At 43.4% G+C, this 20,998-nt stretch overlaps 1 protein-coding gene across 1 annotated transcript in view; it reads right to left on the bottom strand.

Moving 5' to 3' along the window:
- Positions 1-6,949: 6,949 nt before the first annotated feature.
- Positions 6,950-20,998, bottom strand: part of cdc42se2 (CDC42 small effector 2) — an 82,894-nt gene continuing 68,845 nt past the window's right edge. Inside the window, exons 3-5 of the mRNA XM_014145375.3 lie at positions 15,106-15,207; positions 12,346-12,467; positions 6,950-12,071 (exon numbers count right to left, since the gene is read on the bottom strand). Of these exons, the coding sequence (XP_014000850.1) occupies positions 12,366-12,467; positions 15,106-15,207 (204 nt within the window). The 3' untranslated portion in view covers positions 6,950-12,071; positions 12,346-12,365. The remainder of the gene's footprint in view (positions 12,072-12,345; positions 12,468-15,105; positions 15,208-20,998) is intronic.

Consider the following 20,998-nt stretch of genomic DNA (forward strand, 5'->3'; position numbering starts at 1 on the left):
TTAGAAGCTTCTGATAGGCTAATTGACATAATTTGAGTCAATTGGAGGTGTACCTGTGGATGTATTTCAAGACATACCTTCAAACTCAGTGCCTCTTTGCTTGACATCATGGGAAAATCTAAAGAAATCAGCCAAGACCTCAGAAAAAATATTGTAGACCTCCACAAGTCTGGTTCATCCTTGGGAGCAATTTCCAAACATCTAGGTTAGCCTAAAGAAGGTAAACAAATAAGTTACCACGTTCATCTGTACAAACAATAGTACGCAAGTATAAACAATATGGGACCACACAGCCGCCATACCGCTCAGGAAGGAGAAGCGTTCTGTCTCCATGAGATGAACGTACTTTGGTGCGAAAAGTGCAAATCAATCCCAGAAGAACAGCAAAGGACCTTGTGAAGATGCTGCAGGAAACAGCTACAAAAGTATCTATATCCACAGTAAAACTAGTCCTATATGGACATAACCCGAAAGGCCGCTTAGCAAGGAAGAAGCCACTGCTCCAAAACCGCCATAAAAAAAGCCAGACTATGGTTTGCAACTGGACATGCGGACAAAGATCGTACTTTTTGGAGAAATGTCCTCTGGTCTGATGAAACAAATATAGAACTGTTTGGCCAGAATGACCATCGTTATTTTTGGAGGAAAAAGGGGGAGGCTTGCAAGCCGAAGAACACCATCCCAACCGTGAAGCACAGGGGTGGCAGCATAATGTTGTGGGGGTGCTTTGCTGCAGGAGGGACTAGTGCACTTCACAAAATAAATGACATCTTGAGGATGGAAAATGATGTGGATATATTGAAGCAACATCTCAAGACATCAGTCAGGAAGTTAAAGCTTGGTCGCAAATGGGTCTTCCAAATGGACAATGACCCCAAGCATACTTCCAAAGTTGTGGCAAAATGGCTTAAGGACATCAAAGTCAAGGTATTGGAGTGGCCATCACAAAGCCCTGACCTCAATCCTATAGAAAATGTATGGGCAGAACTGAAAAAGCGTGTGCGAGCAAGGAGGCCTACAAACCTGACATAGTTACACCAGCTCTGTCAGGAGGAATGGGCCAAAATTCACCCAACTTATTGTGGGAAGCTTGTGGAAGGCTACCTGAAACGTTAAACAATTTATAGGCAACGCTACCAAATACTAATTGGGTGTATGTAAACTTCTGACCCACTGGGAATGTGATTAAAGAAATAAAAGCTGAAATAAATCATTCTCTCTACAATTATTCTGACATTTTATATTCTTAAAATAAAGTGGTGATCCGAACTGACCTAAGACAGGGAATTTTTACTAAGATTAAATGTCAGGAATTGTGGAAAACTGAGTTTAAATGTATTTGGCTAAGGTGTATGTAAACTTCCGACTTCAACTGTATCTTTTTTATTTTTATCTTTTTTTACAGTACCCCAAACTGCAATGCGGCTTTGACTGAATTGAGCGTTGCTTTTTTGATCTGTTCCAATCGGACTCACTGGTGTGTTTCTATGAGGTAGCCTAACTCACATTGATAAGACAACTTGGGATGAGAAGTGCTTCAGAAGGGTTCAATAGCAACTCCACGGAATGGCATTGGTTGGTTAACAAAGACATTCTTAGAATAGAACTAAGTCCTGAAAAACAATAACAAATCTGGAGAAAAATGTAAATGATTAGGTCACCACAAGCTGCTAGAGAACTTTGAGTTCTTTGAAGATGATTTATTTTTTTGTTACCAGGTAAAGTGACTGAGAACACATTCTCATTTACAGCAACGACCTGGGGAATAGTTACAGGGGAGAGGACCTTTCGATAGGACTTCGAAAAGATACATCATTCAAAACATTGTATGAAGGCTGTATCTCTTTCATGCAGGAAGTTTTACATGTGAAGTCTGCAAGTGACCCTACAAGGTGCTTAACTTGTAGCACATGGTTACGAGAACAAGGTTAATACCTAGCTCTGTGTGTTTACTGGGCAGCTGAAAGTTAAGAGCTATTCCTAGTTTTGCCATTGCAGTAGGTTTGTTATATACGCAGCTGTCTTAGGCCGACCTCTTTTAGAGTCAATATTTGCCAAGGTTTCAAAGAATTTATGTCATAGCGAACTATCCGCCGTAGTAAACCCCCGGCCTAGGGGAGGACATATTCCCTACATATCAAGCAACTAAAACCTTTCTGTGCTTACACCTTATCTGGGCATGATGTTGTGGAAAACATGATCTAATGTAATAATCCAATGCTGCACTAGACTCTGTACTGTACCATACTATGCTCCTGTTGCATAAAATAAGTGATATTGCTTTATAGGCTGATGTTGTGGAACTGAAATCCAGACGTGTTTCAGGGGCTCCAGATGGGCCACAGTAATTGAACAAAGCTCGCTACGTACACTTCACTTAAAAACTTGAAGGCTCTTTGAAAAATGAGTCTAAGTGATGGCTAACCTAGCAGATGGCAGATTCATTGCTGCAGAAGAGAAGAAAATAAAATAAGGGTTCTGCTTGGCAGTTGAACACCAGTGGTAGCTAGCATAATCGTCTGAATGTGACATATGAGGCATAGGGCAGTAGCCAGCTCAGTGAAATCTCATTAAAGGAGAACAGAGGAAATATTGGTTTCAGTAAAATACAGTTTCTTTGCCCCAGTGCCATCTTTTATGGGGTTTGAACCATTAACTCTGACTGAAACAATAGAACTTTGGCCAACTTTTTTTGATTGGCGTGAGCTCGACTACTTCCCTCTCTACATGCGAGGCAACCCGTTCAGGAAGCTTTGTCTATGTTTCTGACCACAGTAGAACTGGTTCCTGGCAGTAGTGCTCAATGACGAAAGCCACATGGCAAGGGTGTCGAAACAAATACACAAGTGAAGGAGACACCAGTCAGATTTCCTATTTCATGGTACATTGACTTCATTACGATCCCGACAGGGTTTGAAGGTGAATACTGTTTGTAGGTGAATACTACAAATTCCCCTATGCTTATCAATGACCACAGTCACGACAATACTGTGGTTTTCCAATTCCATTCATTCAAGTGGAATGACAGCGTGGGGAAGGCAAGTCTCAGTCATTTAGGAAAGCGTCAATGGTGAAAAAACCTGCATCATTGGCCACCACGTTGCCTAGCAACGGCAGGCAGCCGCTGTGATAGTTTGACACGTCCTTCTCACCGGAGCCACCAATGCTCCCACAAGCCTACCAGAAGACACTGATACACCATTGGATTTCCCTTTGGATATGCAATTTAAAGGGATGCTCCACACAAAATACAACTTAATGTTTGTTTTTTTCTTCTCCTGAGTGATTTAACCACAGATAGGCTCTCTAATCATAGATTTTTATTTTACCCAGTAAGTTGACTGAGAACACATTCTCATTTACAGCAACAACCTGTGGAATCGTTACAGGGGAGAGGAGGGGGATGAATTAGTTAATTGGAAGCTGGGGATGATTAGGTGGCCATGACGGTATGAGGGCCAGATTGGGAATTTAGCTTGGACACCGGGGTTAACACCCCTACAATAAGTGCCATGGGATCTTTAGTGACCACAGAGAGTCAGGACACCCGTTTTAGCGTCCCATCCGAAAGACAGCACCATACACAGGACAATGTCCCCAATCAGTGCCATGTTTTTTAGACCAGAGGAAAGAGTGTCGCCTACTGGCCCTCCAACACCACTTCCAGCAGCATCTGGTCTTCCATCCAGGGATTGACCAGGACCAACCCAACTTAGCTTCAGAGGCAAGCCAGCAGTGGAATGCAGGGTAGTATGCTGCTGGCAATACAATGAACAAAAATAAATACACAACATGTAATGTGTTGGTCCCATGTTTCATGAGCTGAAATAAAAGATCCCAGAAATGTTCCATTCCATACACACAAAAAGCTTCTTTCTCGGAACTTTCATGCACACATTTGTTTACATCTCTGTTAGGGATGTATTTCTCATTTAGCAAAATAATCCTTCCACCTGACAGTTGTGGCATATCAAGAAGCTGATTAAACAGAATGATAATTACACAGGTGCACCTTATGCTGGGGACAATAAAAGGCCACTCTAAAATTAGCAGTTATGTCTCACAACACAATGCCACAAATGTCTCAAGTTTTGAGAGAGCATGCAATTCGCATGCTGACTCAGGAATGTCCACCAGAGCTGTTGCCAGATAATTGAATGTTAATTTCTCTACCATAAGCCACCTCCAATGTCATTTTAGAGAATATGTCAGTACGTCCAACTGGCCTCACAACCACAGACCATGTGTAGCCACGCCAGCCTCCACATCCGGCTTCTTCACTTGCGGGATTGTCTAAGACTAGCCACCTGGACAGCTGATGAAACTGTGGGTTTGCACAACCAAATAATTTCTGCACAAACTGTCAGAAACTGTCTTAGGGAAGCTCATCTGCATGCTCGTCGTCCACATCAGGGTCTAGACATGACTGCAATTCGCCCTCGTCGTAACCGACTTCTGTGGGCAATTGCTCTCCTTTGCACAGCCATTGAAGAGAAGTGGGACAGCATTCCACAGGCCACCCTTACAAAAAAAGATTGCAGTTTTGAAACTGCAGTAAAGGTGCAGTAACTGCAGTCGACTGTAGTATTTTGGACGCAGTAATTACACAACAACTACAATGTGCTGCAGTTGAACTGCAGGTATACTGCACTCTAACTGGTCTAAGGCACTGCATCTCAGTGCAAGAAGCGACACTACAGTCCCTGGTTCGAATCCAGGCTGTATCAAATCCGGCCGTGACTGTGAGTCCCATAGGGCCAATTGGCCCAGCGTCGTCCGGGTTTGGCCATCATTGTAAATAAGAATTTGTTCTTAACTGACTTGCCAAGTTAAAGAAAAAAAGAAAAATAATAACTGCAGTTACACTGCAAATTTACTGCAGTAAAAAAAGTGTTATTTTGGATGCAGTATTTGCAGCCGGGGCGTCCCGAACACATTTTGAAATTGCATTTTTGTCCCTGCCAGTTTTATCATTGAAATGTGATGCAAAACAAGGCAACAAAGGTGTGCTTTCGAACCATGCTGACGCCTGCGAGTGGTCGCGTAGACTGTTTGGAGTGTTCATCAGACTTACATTTTGTTTTTAAAGTCTAAAACCAAAGTTCCGCCCTTAATTTGCAGCATGCTGTAGTCATACTGCACTCTGACTGCAATCTTTTTTCTTAAAGGCACAATCAACAGCCTGATCAACTCTATGCGAAGGAGATGTGAGATGTGTTGCTCTGCATGAGTCAAATGGTAGCAGGGCATAAAATGAACACCCGCCGCCTGCGGGTAGATTTAGGTATTGGCGGATATGAATGTATATTTCACCGGCGGGTGGTCAATTTGCAGGGCTCTACGGTGAGAGCATTACATTAGCGAATAAAAAGTCAAAAATCAAGTATGAGCACATGTTTGAGTTAGGATTGCAGAAGCTGTTTCAAAGTCATTCTGCTGATTTGTTTCATAGCTGCTAATAGGCATCTTATATCCCCCCTCTCGCAGAAACACTGCATGGCAGCGGAGGTGTGCGCAAGGACTGAATTGCTGATAGATTCATTTTTGGAGGCGCTGTGCACAGGCATAAACGTTGGTGTAATTTACTCAAAAGTCTACAAAGTGCCACTTTGTCCTCGTGTATCTTGGCTATTTACATTTTTTTTGTTCACAAACTTGGTTGTTTTTCAACTTTAGTTTGAGTCTGCTGCTTCAACTGATTGTGAAGCGAAGATCCCAACTCTCACACACACACAGACTAGAGTGGCCCGTTACCACGGAAACGTGAGAAAATGTCTGATATTTTGATTAAAAGACTCAGGTCACAAAAATATGAAATAAAATTTAACAATATACATTACTTCTTACAAATAAATTTGCTTTAGAAACATTACAAACCATTAGTTTTTTTTATGTAATTATGTCCCCAAAAATATTTAGTTTGTGAAAAAAAAGTGGTTGATATATATTTTGAATCTACGTTCCACAGTGGCTGGTGGACCACAACATTAAATGGTAGTCACACCAGATACTGACTGGTTTTCTGATCCACACCCCAAATGTTTTATATATTTTTTAAACAGTATCTGTGACCAACAGATGCATATCTGTATACCCAGTCATGTGAAATCCATAGATTAGGGCCTAATTAATTTATTTCAATTAACTGATTTCCTTATATGAACTGTAACTCGTAAAAATCTTAGAAATTGTTGCATGTTGTGTTTATGTTTTTGTGATTTTTCACAAAAACTTATCCATCTTTTCAAATTCCAAACAATGATCGGCCATCTTGTTTCTGCAATTCTGAGCAATGTCACTTGCTTCAAGTGAGTTTCCTGAAACATTTGTATTATCTAACTAACCTTAGGCTTGGAGCTCATAATCTTCTCAACAGAGGGGGAATTCACAGGGATTATGCCCACTCACAGTCACCACATGGTAGGCTCCATGGATGGATTATGATGGAATCTGGAGTACACAATGTCCTTTTTCACATTCAAGTCAGTACACATGACCACAACACCACACCACACTGACATCTACATTGTATATTAAGGATGAATCCCAAATGGCACCCTCCCCTTTATAGTGCAATACTTTTGAGCAGAGCACTATGGCTCCTGGTAAAAGGTAGTACACTATATATAGGGAATAGGATGCCATTTGGGACACACACCAATTCCTCTTTAAAGCTGTGATGGCATTTACTTCAAAATGTACTGTACCCACTAGTCATATGTATTAAAATGCATACTGGTAACCATCATGGTTAATATATTATAGTTAAAATCAACTGTATGTTGTCTATGGCATTTTCCTAAAAAGTGTTAACTATGTGTAACAACAGTTTCTGGTGGGACTGGATACATTCCAATTGGCACCCTAATCACTATATAGTGCACTACTTTCGACCACCGCCAATAGTGCTCTTGTTCTATTCAAATGATTCCACAAAGACAGGGTCACATAACATGGAAAAAAAATATTTATTTCAACCGAAGACATTTGGTAATCTACAAGCCAACACTGGATGTCAATTCATGAGGGATGGAAGTGTACACACACACAAAACAAACATCAGATATGTAAAAAAAAAAAAAAAATTAACATTACGAGCAGAGTGAATTCCCTGATGTTGAAATTCATTTGTGGTGAGCATTGGCTGAGAGTAGATTCATGCTGACGTACCCTGGTCAATACCACTTTGGCCGACACTCTCATTGTATTGCAAACTTCATATCGTTCCACACACACACACACACACACACACACACACACACACACACACACTCACACTCTTGTGCTTTTCAGTTGTCACAAAACATTGTATGACATTCTCATTTAGACTTAGTATTTGGGAAAGCTTTTCTTCCCCCCCCCCCCCTCCCAAGTCCAGTACATTTCTAATAATGGTGAATAAATATTACCACAATTATTTATCATATGGTGAATTTTTTGGGGGGGCTGAACATACCAATCAATCTGAAAGAAACTAGAGTACAAAAAAGTAACAAAAGACAAACAATAAATTAGAATAGCTCAGGTTGTGGCACACAAGGGATACGGTATATACAAACAAAGCACTTGAGGGAAGGACCAACAACAATCAGTGTGATATTTTTATCAGATGGGTTCGAGGTCAGTGACTCTTCTTTCCTCATCAATACTGGTATTAGTTTTAATCCTCATAAGTGAACCAAACCCCTATTTCATTATTTACATTTTCAACCATGACAGAGGCATCAAGATGTATCAACTGAAAACAAATGATTAATTTGATTAATTAAAGGACATTTTGAAGACTTCATTTTCAATTTTTCAAATATTTTCTACAGTCTATTAACATTCTTAAAATATCCTACCCTAATCCATAAACTACACCCCAGCCTACCCTAACCCATACAGACTACACCCTATCCTACGCTAACCCATACAGACTACACCCTATCCTACCCTAACCCATAGAGATTACACCCTATCCTACGCTAACCCATACAGACTACACCCTAGCCTACCCTAACCCATACAGACTACACCCTAGCCTACCCTAACCCATAGAGACTACACCCTAGCCTACCCTAACCCATAGAGACTACACCCTATACCACCCTAACCCATAGACTACACCCTATACCACCCTAACCCATAGACTACACCCTATCCTACCCTAACCCATAGAGACTACACCCTGGCCTACCCTAACCCACAGACTACACCCTAGCCTACCCTAACCCATACAGACTACACCCTAGCCTACCCTAACCCATAGAGACTACACCCTAGCCTACCCTAACCCACAGACTACACCCTATCCTACCCAAAACCATAGAGACTACACCATATATCCTACCCCAAACCATAGACTACACCCTATACTACCCTAACGCATAGACTACACCATATATCCTACCCCAAACCATAGACTACACCTTATTCTACCCTAACCCATAGACTACACCCTATCCTACCGCCAACCCATAGACTACACCCTATACTACCCTAACCCATAGACTACACCCTATACTACCCTAACCCATAGACTACACCCTATACTACCCTAACCCATAGACTACACCATATATCCTACCCCAAACCATAGACTACTCCCTATCCTACCCCAACCCATAGACTACACCCTATATTAGACTACACCATATACTACCCCAAACCATAGAGGCTACACCAGCACAATATCATACACACATCATGTTTAAAATAATGGAAAATATGCCTCTGAACCTGAACAAAATGTCTTGGAGCTAAACAGTAGGATGTTAACCTGTGTGTCAATGGTAATCATACTGTCGTTGGTTTTGCACAAAACATTGGAGTTGTCTAGGCATCTTCAATGACCCCAAGTCATTTCATAGACAAAAGATAACATTCGCTTTGATAAGTTATTCTTTACTCTTAGAATGTGCATGAGTTCATGAACTCAGCCACGTGGTCAAGCTTTTACAGACAACTTGGAGTTTGGGGTCGCCTCGCTGCCAGATCGCAACATCGAATGCTTTATAGATTCTGTTACCCACACCAGTACCCAGTCCTTAACCACCAGTAGCCAGCGCTGCACCACCAGTAGCCAGCGCTACACCACCAGTAGCCAGCCCTGTACCACCAGTAGCCAGCCCTGTACCACCAGTAGCCAGCCCTGTACCACCAGTAGCCAGCCCTGTACCACCAGTAGCCAGCCCTGTACCACCAGTAGCCAGCGCTACACCACCAGTAGCCAGCGCTGTACCACCAGTAGCCAGCGCTGTACCACCAGTAGCCAGCGCTGTACCACCAGTAGCCAGCGCTGTACCACCAGTAGCCAGCGCTGTACCACCAGTAGCCAGCGCTGTACCACCAGTAGCCAGCGCTGTACCACCAGTAGCCAGCGCTGTACCACCAGTAGCCAGCGCTACACCACCAGTAGCCAGCGCTACACCACCAGTAGCCAGCATTGTACCACATAGCTAAAGGTCATTTTACTGCACAGCATATACTCATATAGCCCAGGCTTATTGAAATCAAGTTTACCAAAACATTTACAGTAGAATGTCGAGTGAAATGCCAGTTCATGCCATTTCAACATCAGTTACTGTTCTATTGAACAATTATCATGAAAATAAAGACAAGGAATGGGAACTGGAACGACGTAAACAACAGCGAAGTAACAATCACATTTCCTATTGGAGTGGAATTCACTTGAGCCAGTCAAAAGCCAACAACAAAAAAAATTACTTCTTGTCAGCAGAAAAAAATATCATTCCATATGCGCTACAGACATTTTGGCACCAAAGGGCCATAGCAAGCCACTTCTCACAAAGGTGGTCACCCACCATTCTGACCGCCAAACCAGACACATATATATATATATATATACACACATACAGTGGGGGGAAAAAGTATTTGATCCCCTGCTGATTTTGTACATTTGCCCACTGACAAAGAATGGATAAGTCTATCATTTTAATGGTAGGTTTATTTGAACAGTGAGAGACAGAATAACAACACAAATATACAGAAAAACGCATGTCAAATGTTATAAATTGATTTGCATTTTAATGAGGGAAATAAGTATTTGACCCCCTCTCAATCAGAAAGATTTCTGGCTCCCAGGTGTCTTTTATACAGGTAACGAGCTGAGATTAGGAGCACACTCAAAGGGAGTGCTCCTAACCGCAGCTTGTTACCTGTAAAAAAGACCTGTCCACAGAAGCAATCAATCAATCAGATTCCAAACTCTCCACCATGGCCAAGACCAAAGAGCTCTCCAAGAATGTCAGGGACAAGATTGTAGACCTACACAAGGCTGGAATGGGCTACAAGACCATCGCCAAGCAGCTTGGTGAGGAAGGTGACAACATTTGGTGCAATTATTCGCAAATGGAAGAAACACAAAAGAACTGTCAATATCCCTCGGCATTGGGCTCCATGCAAGATCTCACCTCGTGGAGTTGCAATGATCATGAGAACAGTGAGGAACCAGCCCAGAACTACACAGGAGGATCTTGTCAATGATCTCAAGGCAGCTGGGACCATAGTCACCAAGAAAACAATTGGTAACACACTACGCCGTGAAGGACTGAAATCCTGCAGCGCCCGCAAGGTCGCCCGGCTCAAGAATACATATACATGCCCGTCTGAAGTTTGCCAATGAACATCTGAATGACTCAGAGGACAACTGGTGAAAGTGTTGTGGTCAGATGAGACCAAAATGGAGCTCTTTGACATCAACTCAACTCGCCGTGTTTGGAGGAGGAGGAATGCTGCCTATGACCCCAAGAACACCATCTCCACCGTCAAACATGGAGGTGGAAACATTATGCTTTGGGGGTGTTTTTCTGCTAAGGGGACAGGACAACTTCACCGCATCAAAAGGGACGATGGACGGGGCCATGTACCGTCAAATCTTGGGTGAGAACCTCCTTCCCTCAGCCAGGGCATTGAAAATGGGTCGTGGATGGGTATTCCAGCATGACAATGACCCAAAACACACAGCCAAGGCAACAAAGGAGTGGCTCAAGAAGAAGCACATTAAGGTCCTGGGAGTGGCCTAGCCAGTCTCCAGATCTTAATCCCATAGAAAATCTGTGGAGGGAGCTGAAGGTTCGAGTTGCCAAACGTCAGCCTCGAAACCTTAATGACTTGGAGAAGATTTGCAAAGAGTGGGACAAAATATCTCCTGAGATGTGTGCAAACCTGGTGGCCAACTACAAGCAACGTCTGACCTCTGTGATTGCCAACAAGGGTTTTGCCACCAAGTACTAAGTCATGTTTTGCAGAGGGGTCAAATACTTATTTCCTTCATTAAAATGCAAATCAATTTATAACATTTTTGACATGCGTTTTTCAGGATTTTTTTTATGTTATTCTGTCTCTCACTGTTCAAATAAACCTACTATTAAAATTATAGACTGATCATTTCTTTGTAAGTGGCCAAACGTACAAAATCAGCAGGGGATCAAATACTTTCTCCCCCCCGACTGTATACATATAAAGAAATATGTTAATAATAAAAATAAAACAAAAATCTACATTTTGTACTTGTAGGTTCCAGACCTTTAAACACTGAATTGACAAAACCCCACAGCCCTCCCCCAAAATAAACTCTCACATCAAAAAATAATGATGGAAGAGAAGAAGTGTTTTACACTTTGAACTTGCAGAGATGAGGATCATGCTTTTTGCGTCTGGCTTAAGTTGGAAGGGTGAGGTACACTAAAACTGAAGCGCTGCTGTCCTTTTGACTGTCGTCCTCCGTGGGAGGTGGGCGGATGGACAGACAGACTGTCGTCCTCCGTGGGAGGTGGGCGGATGGACAGACAGACAGGCAGAGGGGGAGCAGCCTCATTCCAATGGAGTGACAAAAACTGTCTATGTATTTGTGGCGCGAGGAGAGTTGAGAGGGCTGGGGGGGTTGGGTGGGGGGTGGGGGGGTCGATAGTGGGCTCATTGGGAGGAGCAAAGGAGGACAGACAGAGCGGAAGGACGGGAGGAGGCGAACATCATCCCCTAGTCCAATATGGGGGAGGGAGGATGACGGAAGCAGTCATTGAAGGCAGACATGATGGAGACCAGGATGAAAAACAACATGAAGGAACCTAGAGGGAAGACAAACAGGCAAGGTTTAAACAACTGTCTGAAACCAAACAGTCTTCAGTTAAATGACCGTCTTTCAAGACGTATTCCTAAAATACAGGCCACATCTCCCATACATGGCGCATTACCAGAGTACATGACAAACATCGACATTCATTTAGGCCAAATATGACAATTTAATTTTAAATAAGACAAAAATATATTGTTTTAATGTTTATCATTGATCTCCTTCAGCTATTCAAAGCAGAGTCAATGTTACAGTCTCTGAGCTCTTACCGTGAAGCAGCCCCTCCATGTTATCCTGCTTTTGTGTCCACCAGTTGCAGCTGCACATTCACAGGCATGGCCTCTCCGCCGTATCCACCCTTTGACTGCATTTGGTTCTGAATGGAGTTCACCTGTGGAGGAAATAAACAGTATGTTAAAGACAAGATGATGGACAACTGCTAACCCTATTGAAGCAATACCCACATTAATCTATTAACCTGCTAACCCTATTGAAGCAATACCCACATTAATCTATTAACCTGCTAACCCTATTGAAGCAATACCCACATTAATCTATTAACCTGCTAACCCTATTGAAGCAATACCCACATTAATCTATTAACCTGCTTACCCTATTGAAGCAATACCCACATTAATCTATTAACCTGCTAACCCTATTGAAGCAATACCCACATTAATCTATTAACCTGCTAACCCTATTGAAGCAATACCCACATGAATCTATTAACCTGCTAACCCTATTGAAGAAATACCCACATTAATCTATTAACCTGCTAACCCTATTGAAGCAATACCCACATTTATTCATTAACCTGCTAACCCGAACATTTACATTACATTCAGTCATCTAGCAGACACTCCCATCCAGTGCGACCCACAGGACCAACCAGGGTCAAGTACACCGCCAAAGGGCACAAGGACAGTTCCCCCACCCAGTCGAATCGGGGACCCGAACCAGCGACCTCTCAGCCAGCGGCCCAAGCTCCCAACCTCCAGTTTGTGTGTATGTGTGGCACTATTTACATGTGTATGTGTGTGTGCGTACAAGCGCTTGCTTGGCATCAGCCTCAGGCAAAAAAGCATTAGATGTAACAACGTTCCTTTTTAGCTTCAGTTAAACATATTTTTTGTTTTGTTTATTTTGACGTACATTTTTTTGTTTTATCTTTGAACATCATTCCACCCCCCCGCCCAGCTGCTTCACTCCCACATCCCGACCCTCAGTTTAGTACACATCAAGTATTCATACCCTTTCCTGAGACTTGAAATTGAGCTCAGGTGGATCCTGTTTCCATTGATCATCCTTGAGATGTTTCTACAACTTGATTGGTGTCCACCTGTGGTAAATTCACTTGATTGGACATGATTTGGAAAGGCACACCACCAAACCATGAGGTTGAGGGAACTGTCCGTAGAGCTCTGAGACAGGATTGTGTCAAGGAACAGATCTGGGGAAGGGTACCAAAAAAATGTCTGCAGCATTGAAGGTCCCCAAGAACACAGGGGCCTCCATCATTCTTAAATGGAAGAAGTTTGGAACCACCAATACTCTTCCTAGAGCTGGCTGCCCGGACCTTGGGTCAGGGAGGTGACCACGAACCTGATGGTCACTCTGACAGACCTCCAGAGTTCCTCTGTGGAGATGGTTGTCCTTCTGGAAGATTCTCCCATCTCTGCAGCACTCCACCAATCAGGCCTTTATGGTAGAGCGGCCAGATGGAAGCCACTCCTTAATAAAAGGCACATGACAGCCTGCCTGGAGTTTGCCAAAAGGAACCTAAAGGACTCTCAGACCATGAGAAACAAGATTCTCTGGTCTGATGAAACCAAGATTGAAATCTCTGGCCTGAATGCCAAATGTCACGTCTGGAGGAAACCTGGCACCATCCCTACCGTGAAACATGCTGGTGGCAGCTTCATGCTGTGGGGATATTTTTCAGTGGCAGGGACTGAATCGTCAGGATCGTTTGAAAGATGAACAGAGCAAAGTACAGAGAGATCCTTGATGAAAACCTGCTCCAGAGCACTCAGGACCTCAGACTGGGGCAAAGGTTCACCTTCCAACAGGACAACAACCCTAAGCACACAGCAAAGACAACGTAGGAATGGCTTCGGGACAAGTCTCCGAATGTCTTTGAGTGGCCCAGCCAGAGCCCGGACTTGAACCTGATCGAACATCTCTGGAGCGACCTGAAAATAGCTGTGCAGCAACTCTTCCCTTCCAACCTGACAGAGCTTGAGAGGATCTACAGAGAAGAATGGGAGAAACTCCCCAAATACAAGTGTGCCAAGGTTGCAGCACCATACCCAAGAAGACTCTAGGCTGTAATCGCTGCCAAAGGTGCTTCAAAAAGGGTCTGAATACTTAAGTAAATGTGATGTTTTTTTTTATTTTTATAAATTTGCAAACATTTCTAAAAACTTGTTTTTGCTTTGTCATTATTGGGTATTTTGTGTAGATTGATAAGGGGGAAAAAAACAATGTGGAAAAGGTCCAGGGGTCTGAATACTTTCTGAATGCACTGTACTTGCATACATTTTTTCATCTGGTACCGGGGGACCTGCAGATGAGTCGTGAGGCCTGTAGGTGTCCTAGAGCAAAACAACCGACATGTGTTCAACAGTTCCACCTTTCCAGAGGGGTCATATTAGTGTGTAGCCCAAACTTCTCGGACGCTACAGACCGAAGTTGGCACATCGGCTGTACCGACTTCAGACGAGTCCCAAGACACTTGTGTACAGCACAATGGAGAACACCATTCGTGAGAGTCTCATCTTTCCATAGATGGGTCATAATAGTAATGAATAGTCTTTAATAATGATGAATAATGAATAGTCTTTTAAATCATAATGTAGTCAAAATCATAATGAATAGTATATAAATGAATCGTTTTTAAATCATCGTAGTGTCTTTAAATCCTAATTAATAGTCTTTAAATAATAAATGTATAGGTCTATACTTATCCCATCTTGGTGGCTAATGATTGACATCCCATCACATTCCCATTATGCATTGCTTCCTCTTACCGAATTCATGCCACTGAAGATGTCTCCCGATCCCACGTGGGACGTGTGGACAAAATTAGTGGGCTCCCCGATCATACTCCTGTCGATGCGCCTCCGTCGCTTCTGCAAGATGAAAAGGATACATTATTCACCATCACTCTTTTTCTACCCAAGTTCCATTTGGGAATTGTTTTTATTCTATGACAAGGATAAGAGTTTCAGTGTACCATTACGTTTCATGTTAAATCAATTTCCTAATGTTCAGCTTCCAAGTGGTTTGTGCATCAGTGAAGCAAGTAACAGAATCTATCACTATGTATGTACACACACCTGAGCTGTATGGAATACTACCAGTAACAGAATCTATCACTGTGTATGTACACACACCTGAGCTGTATGGAATACTACCAGTAACAGAATCTATCACTGTGTATGTACACACACCTGAGCTGTATGGAATACTACCAGTAACAGAATCTATCACTGTGTATGTACACACACCTGAGCTGTATGGAATACTACCAGTAACAGAATCTATCACTGTGTATGTACACACACCTGAGCTGTATGGAATACTAGCCAGTGGGTGAATCCTTCCTCCCCCAGTAAAATAAGGAATTTGCCCTCTCTCTCTCTCTCTCGGTGCTGGGGCCTCTGATGTATTTAATGTAAACATACATTTTTTCCACTCTGACAACCAAAATAAACTTGACTCTTTAGCGAAGAATAAATGAACTGTGCTTCTAATGAATTGTCAGAGCAAGTCAGCTAGCAGGCATCACAGCATGCACAATATAGGCCTATTCTGTCAACATTAGCAGCGTGTGATCAGATGGCATTGCTCGTGGTGTTCTGACTTGTTACATAGTTGATGAAGGTTGTAACCTATGCCGTGAGGCTCCCACATTGTAACACTATTGTAAAAATATCAACAGTTCCAGAAAAGCTATTTTCCTTCCCTTCTCGTCATACTGCTGTAAAGAATCAGTAACTACTTGGACCGCCACACATCCAGTTGCTATGACAACTGCTTTCTGATAACCGAGGTCCTGTGAGGTCTGCCATTTTCTCAGTCTAAACACGTCACAGAGACAAATACCATGTCATGGTAGCATCACACACACACACACACACACACACACACACACACACACACACACACACACACACACACACAGGACCATCTTCAAAGCCATCGTCAAAGACTGATTCCACTATAGTGGTGAATAAGATTCAGACAAACATGCTTGTGAATGTCCATGTAAACAACGTTTCAATCACACTTTTTCCTCAGAGTGCGGTAAGCCACGAAAAACACCGGGTCTCGCCCTTAGCCCCATCGTCAATAAAGGAAGGATTTATGATAGACGGCCAAATCCCTTTCGTGGGATACAGCAGTGCTGCGTGTGTCCTAGGGCTGCAGCTGTGATTGCTCCTTCACTTGCAAATCTCACCCAGCGAGCTGGAGTGCTGGTCTAGGGGTGAGGGGTCACTGGCAGGTCAAGGGCAGAGCAAGCCTGTTTACACTGCGCTCCAGTGTTTTACTACAGGGAAGCCTTGTTACACTGCGCTCCAGTGTTTTACTACAGGGAAGCCTTGTTACACTGCGCTCCAGTGTTTTACTACAGGGAAGCCTTGTTACACTGCGCTCCAGTGTTTTACTACAGGGAAGCCTTGTTACACTGCGCTCCAGTGTTTTACTACAGGGAAGCCTTGTTACACTGCGCTCCAGTGTTTTACTACAGGGAAGCCTTGTTACACTGCGCTCCAGTGTTTTACTACAGGGAAGCCTTGTTACACTGCGCTCCAGTGTTTTACTACAGGGAAGCCTTGTTACACTGCGCCCCAGTGTTTTACTACAGGGAAGCCTTGTTACACTGCGCCCCAGTGTTTTACTACAGGGAAGCCTTGTTACACTGCGCTCCAGTGTTTTACTACAGGGAAGCCTTGTTACACTGCTCTCCAGTGTTTTACTACAGGGAAGCCTTGTTACACTGCGCCCCAGTGCTTTACTACAGGGAAGCCTTGTTACACAGCGCTCCAGTGTTTTACTACAGGGAAGCCTTGTTACACAGCGCTCCAGTGTTTTACTACAGGGAAGCCTTGTTACACAGCGCTCCAGTGCTTTACTACAGGGAAGCCTTGTTACACAGCGCTCCAGTGTTTTACTACAGGGAAGCCTTGTTACACTGCGCCCCAGTGCTTTACTACAGGGAAGCCTTGTTACACAGCGCTCCAGTGTTTTACTACAGGGAAGCCTTGTTACACAGCGCTCCAGTGTTTTACTACAGGGAAGCCTTGTTACACTGCGCTCCAGTGATTGTGTACATAGAGAAACATGAACCCGATTTGGTGGTCCGGTGAAGTACAAGGCACTCTGACATTCCAAACTGGAGAAATGAGCTCAAAGCTGACAAAATACATACTTGTGTTGTTGCCATGCAAAATGTCCTTGATCTTGGGTTTAACTGGAGAGGGAAGCCGAGTTGGTTCTCAGGGAAAGGTAGGCTATACTCCATACTATGACAAAAATTGCTCTATTGGCCAAGATCTCTAGGCTATACACTACTAGGAGACAAACTGTAGCCTACATTTGAACCCAAACAAATTTGGGACATCCATGCTTCAAGGGCATCAATCCCCCACCTGAGTATAATACGTATTTTCAAAGAACAGAGGTTTACAGCAAAATGGCATGCTGCATCCACTATCCTCCAAAACAATTAGACTCCACATGTTTCCTGGGGTTGGCCTATTAACCTTTCTGCAGCGCATGGCTTTGAAATGAAGGAGAAATAAAATGCACTGACATTTGAGGTATCGTCTGTTTACTGGCTGTGTCCCTTAATGACAACCCATTTAAAAATGTACAACTTTTGGGCCCATAGGCTCTGGTCAAAAAGTAGTGCACTATATAGGGAATGGGGTGCCATTTTGGGACACAGCCTATGAAAATCTACTGATGGTTCCCCACCAAGTGCTTTTATGTGCTTTCAACCCCAAATGGTTTTTAGCTTAATAGCATACAACAGTGAAGTCCAAAAAAACGCATATCTTCCTATTAGCGAGTTCTAATCCCCTAACAGCTAGACCAGTTGCTCCATCATTGACGCCAGCGAAAGCTTTTCAAATGTTTTGCTGACCCCCAGATAAACAAACCAATGTTTCTGGTCACAACTCAGGAAACTAACACGATCCACTAGCGGTTTCCGACCCAACATAGAGTCCATAACATACTTCTACCTCAGGCTAACTGTTTCTCAGGCTAATGTTTACAACCCAGGAAACACTTTCTGTCATAGTGGAAGTACACTACATGACCAAAAGTATGTGGACACCTGCTCGTCGATCATCTCATTCTAAAATCATGGGCATTAACATAGAGTTGGTTCTCCCTTCGTTGCTATAACAGCCTCCACTCTTATGGGAAGGCTTTCCATTAGATGTTGGAACATTGCTGTGGGGACTTGCTTCCATTCAGCCACAAGAGCATTAGTGAGGTTGGGTACTGATTTTGGGCGATTAGGCCTGGCTCGCAGTTGTGTCAAGAAGCAATGCGGTTTCGGAGGACGCACGGCTCTCGACCTTCGCCTCTCCCGAGTCCGTATGGGAGTTGAAGTGATGGGACAAGACTGTAACTACCAATTGGATACCACGAAATTGGGAATAAAAAATATATTTTTTAAAGTGTTTGATGGGGTCAGGGCTCTAAGGTCAGGGCTCTGTGCAGGCCAGTCAAGTTCTTCCACACCGATCTCGACAAACAAGTTCTGTATGGGACCTTGCTTTGTGCACGGGGGCTTTGTCATGCTGAAACAGGAAAGAGCCTTCCCCAAACTGTTGCCACAAAGTGGGAAGCACAGAATTGTCCAGAATGTCATTGTATGCTGTAGCGTTAAGATTTCCCTTCACTGGAACTAAGGGGCCTAGACCAAACCATGAAAAACAGCCCCAGAACATTATTCCTCCTCCACCAAACTTTACAGTTGGCACTATGCATTCAGCCAGGTAGTGTTCTCCTGGTGTCCGCCAGATTCGGCCGTCGGACTGCCAGATGGTGAAGCGTGATTCATCACGCCAGAGAACGAGTTTTCACTGCTCCAGAGTCCAATGGTGGCGAGCTTTACACCACTCCAGCCGACGTTTGGCATTGCGCATGGTGATCTTAGGCTTGTGTGCACATGCTCAGCCATTTCATGAAGCCCCAGTCAAACAGTTATTGTGCTGACGTTGCTTCCAGAGGCAGTTTGGAACTCGGTAGTGAGTGTTGCAACCGAGGACAGATGATTCGATTTTTATGCGCTGCGTGCTTCAGCACTTCGCTGTACAATTCTGTGAACTTGTGTGGCCTACCACATCACGGCTGAGCTGTTGTTTCTCCTAGACGTTTTCACTTCACAATATCAGCACTTACAGTGTACCAAGGCAGCTCTAGCAGGGCAGGAATTTCACGAACTGACTTTTTGGAAAGGTGGCATCCTATAACAGTGCCACGTTGAAAGTCACTGAGGTCTTCAGTAAGGCCATTCTACTGCCAATGTTTGTCTATGGAGATTGTATGGCTGTATACACCTGTCAGCAACAAGTGTGGGTGAAATAGACAAATCCACTAATTTGAAGGGGTGTCCACATATACGTTTGTATATATAGTGTATCTGTAATACACTGTTACTGGGACTGACCATGCCATTGGTCATGTTGGCCTCATGCATGGTGGAAAGAGTCTGCAGGCCATGGCTGGAGCAGTGCTGTGTGGCTTTCCTGCCTTGTCAGTGAAAATCATCATAACGAGATTCCAATGGCTCATTAGTGAGATTTCCATGGGCTTCCAAGCGCCGGGAATCAACCTCCTTTAGCAGTTTGATAGCCTGTCAGTTTAACAGTACTGCCGAGACGGTGAGGAGGGTCAAAAAGGAGTACTAAATATATAATTGAGGCCTGGTGTCGAGACAAGCCAGGGCGGCTCCCCTCCTTCTCTACTTTCACAGGCAACACTTTCATACTTATTCATAGATTAAAAAAAACAATCTAATGTAGTCTGAAGGAGCATTTTATGAAGAAAAAAAGCTCTAGAAGTGTGTATGTATGGGAAAGAGAGAGCGCGTGAGAGTCCGAGACAGACAAATAGAGAGAGAGAGACACACACACAGAGAGACAGCCAGGCAGAGAGACAGTCTGTCTCTCTCTGGCTGGCTGGCTGACTCAGAGTGCTAGTGAGAACATCTATAGATCAACAGTAATAACAAAGACTAGCCCCTACATGTCAGATGTCAGCAGCACTACCAGGAATATCATTTCTCTCATTTGAAAGTTCACAAGAGTTTTACGGTTAAAGACCGTAAAGGCTGTTGATGCATTGTTGTTTCAAGCCACATGAAATGCAGTTGACTGATAATGTTGAGGTGAGATACAATTAGGAGAGTAAAATCAAAAACTATAGACGCAGTGTACATTATGACTCATTTAATAAATATGGTTTAATAGTTTTCCAGTTTGTGAGCACAGGAAATAAAAAAGTTGGAAGCTCCTGTGTGAACTCAAATGGAAATGTGTTAGCCTAGCAACGGAACACTATCTGTTGCTAGGGAGGAGTCATAACGTTCTCATCGTGATAATGACATCACGGACCTCTCGAGGACGTTTCCTTGGTATTAAAGTGGGTTATCGAATGACTTGTTAATGTAATTATATCTGGCCGGCGAAACAATGAGGTGCTTAATTTCCGCTCCAGTGTTTTCACTCACAGAAGGGCTTAAGGCGGTCCTGAAAAAGATGAAAGATACAAGTTACAGTGTTCCACAGGATCTAAACCTAAATCAAGAAGCCTTTTAGCTTCAAATAGCCTATATTAGGGGAAAACTAACCTACGACATAAAGACAACGCTCATTTGGTTCTCAATTAGTTCAATTAGTA

This window comes from Salmo salar, chromosome 01, assembly GCF_965601325.2.
Source record: "Salmo salar chromosome 01, fSalSal1, whole genome shotgun sequence".
NCBI lineage: Eukaryota > Metazoa > Chordata > Actinopteri > Salmoniformes > Salmonidae > Salmo > Salmo salar.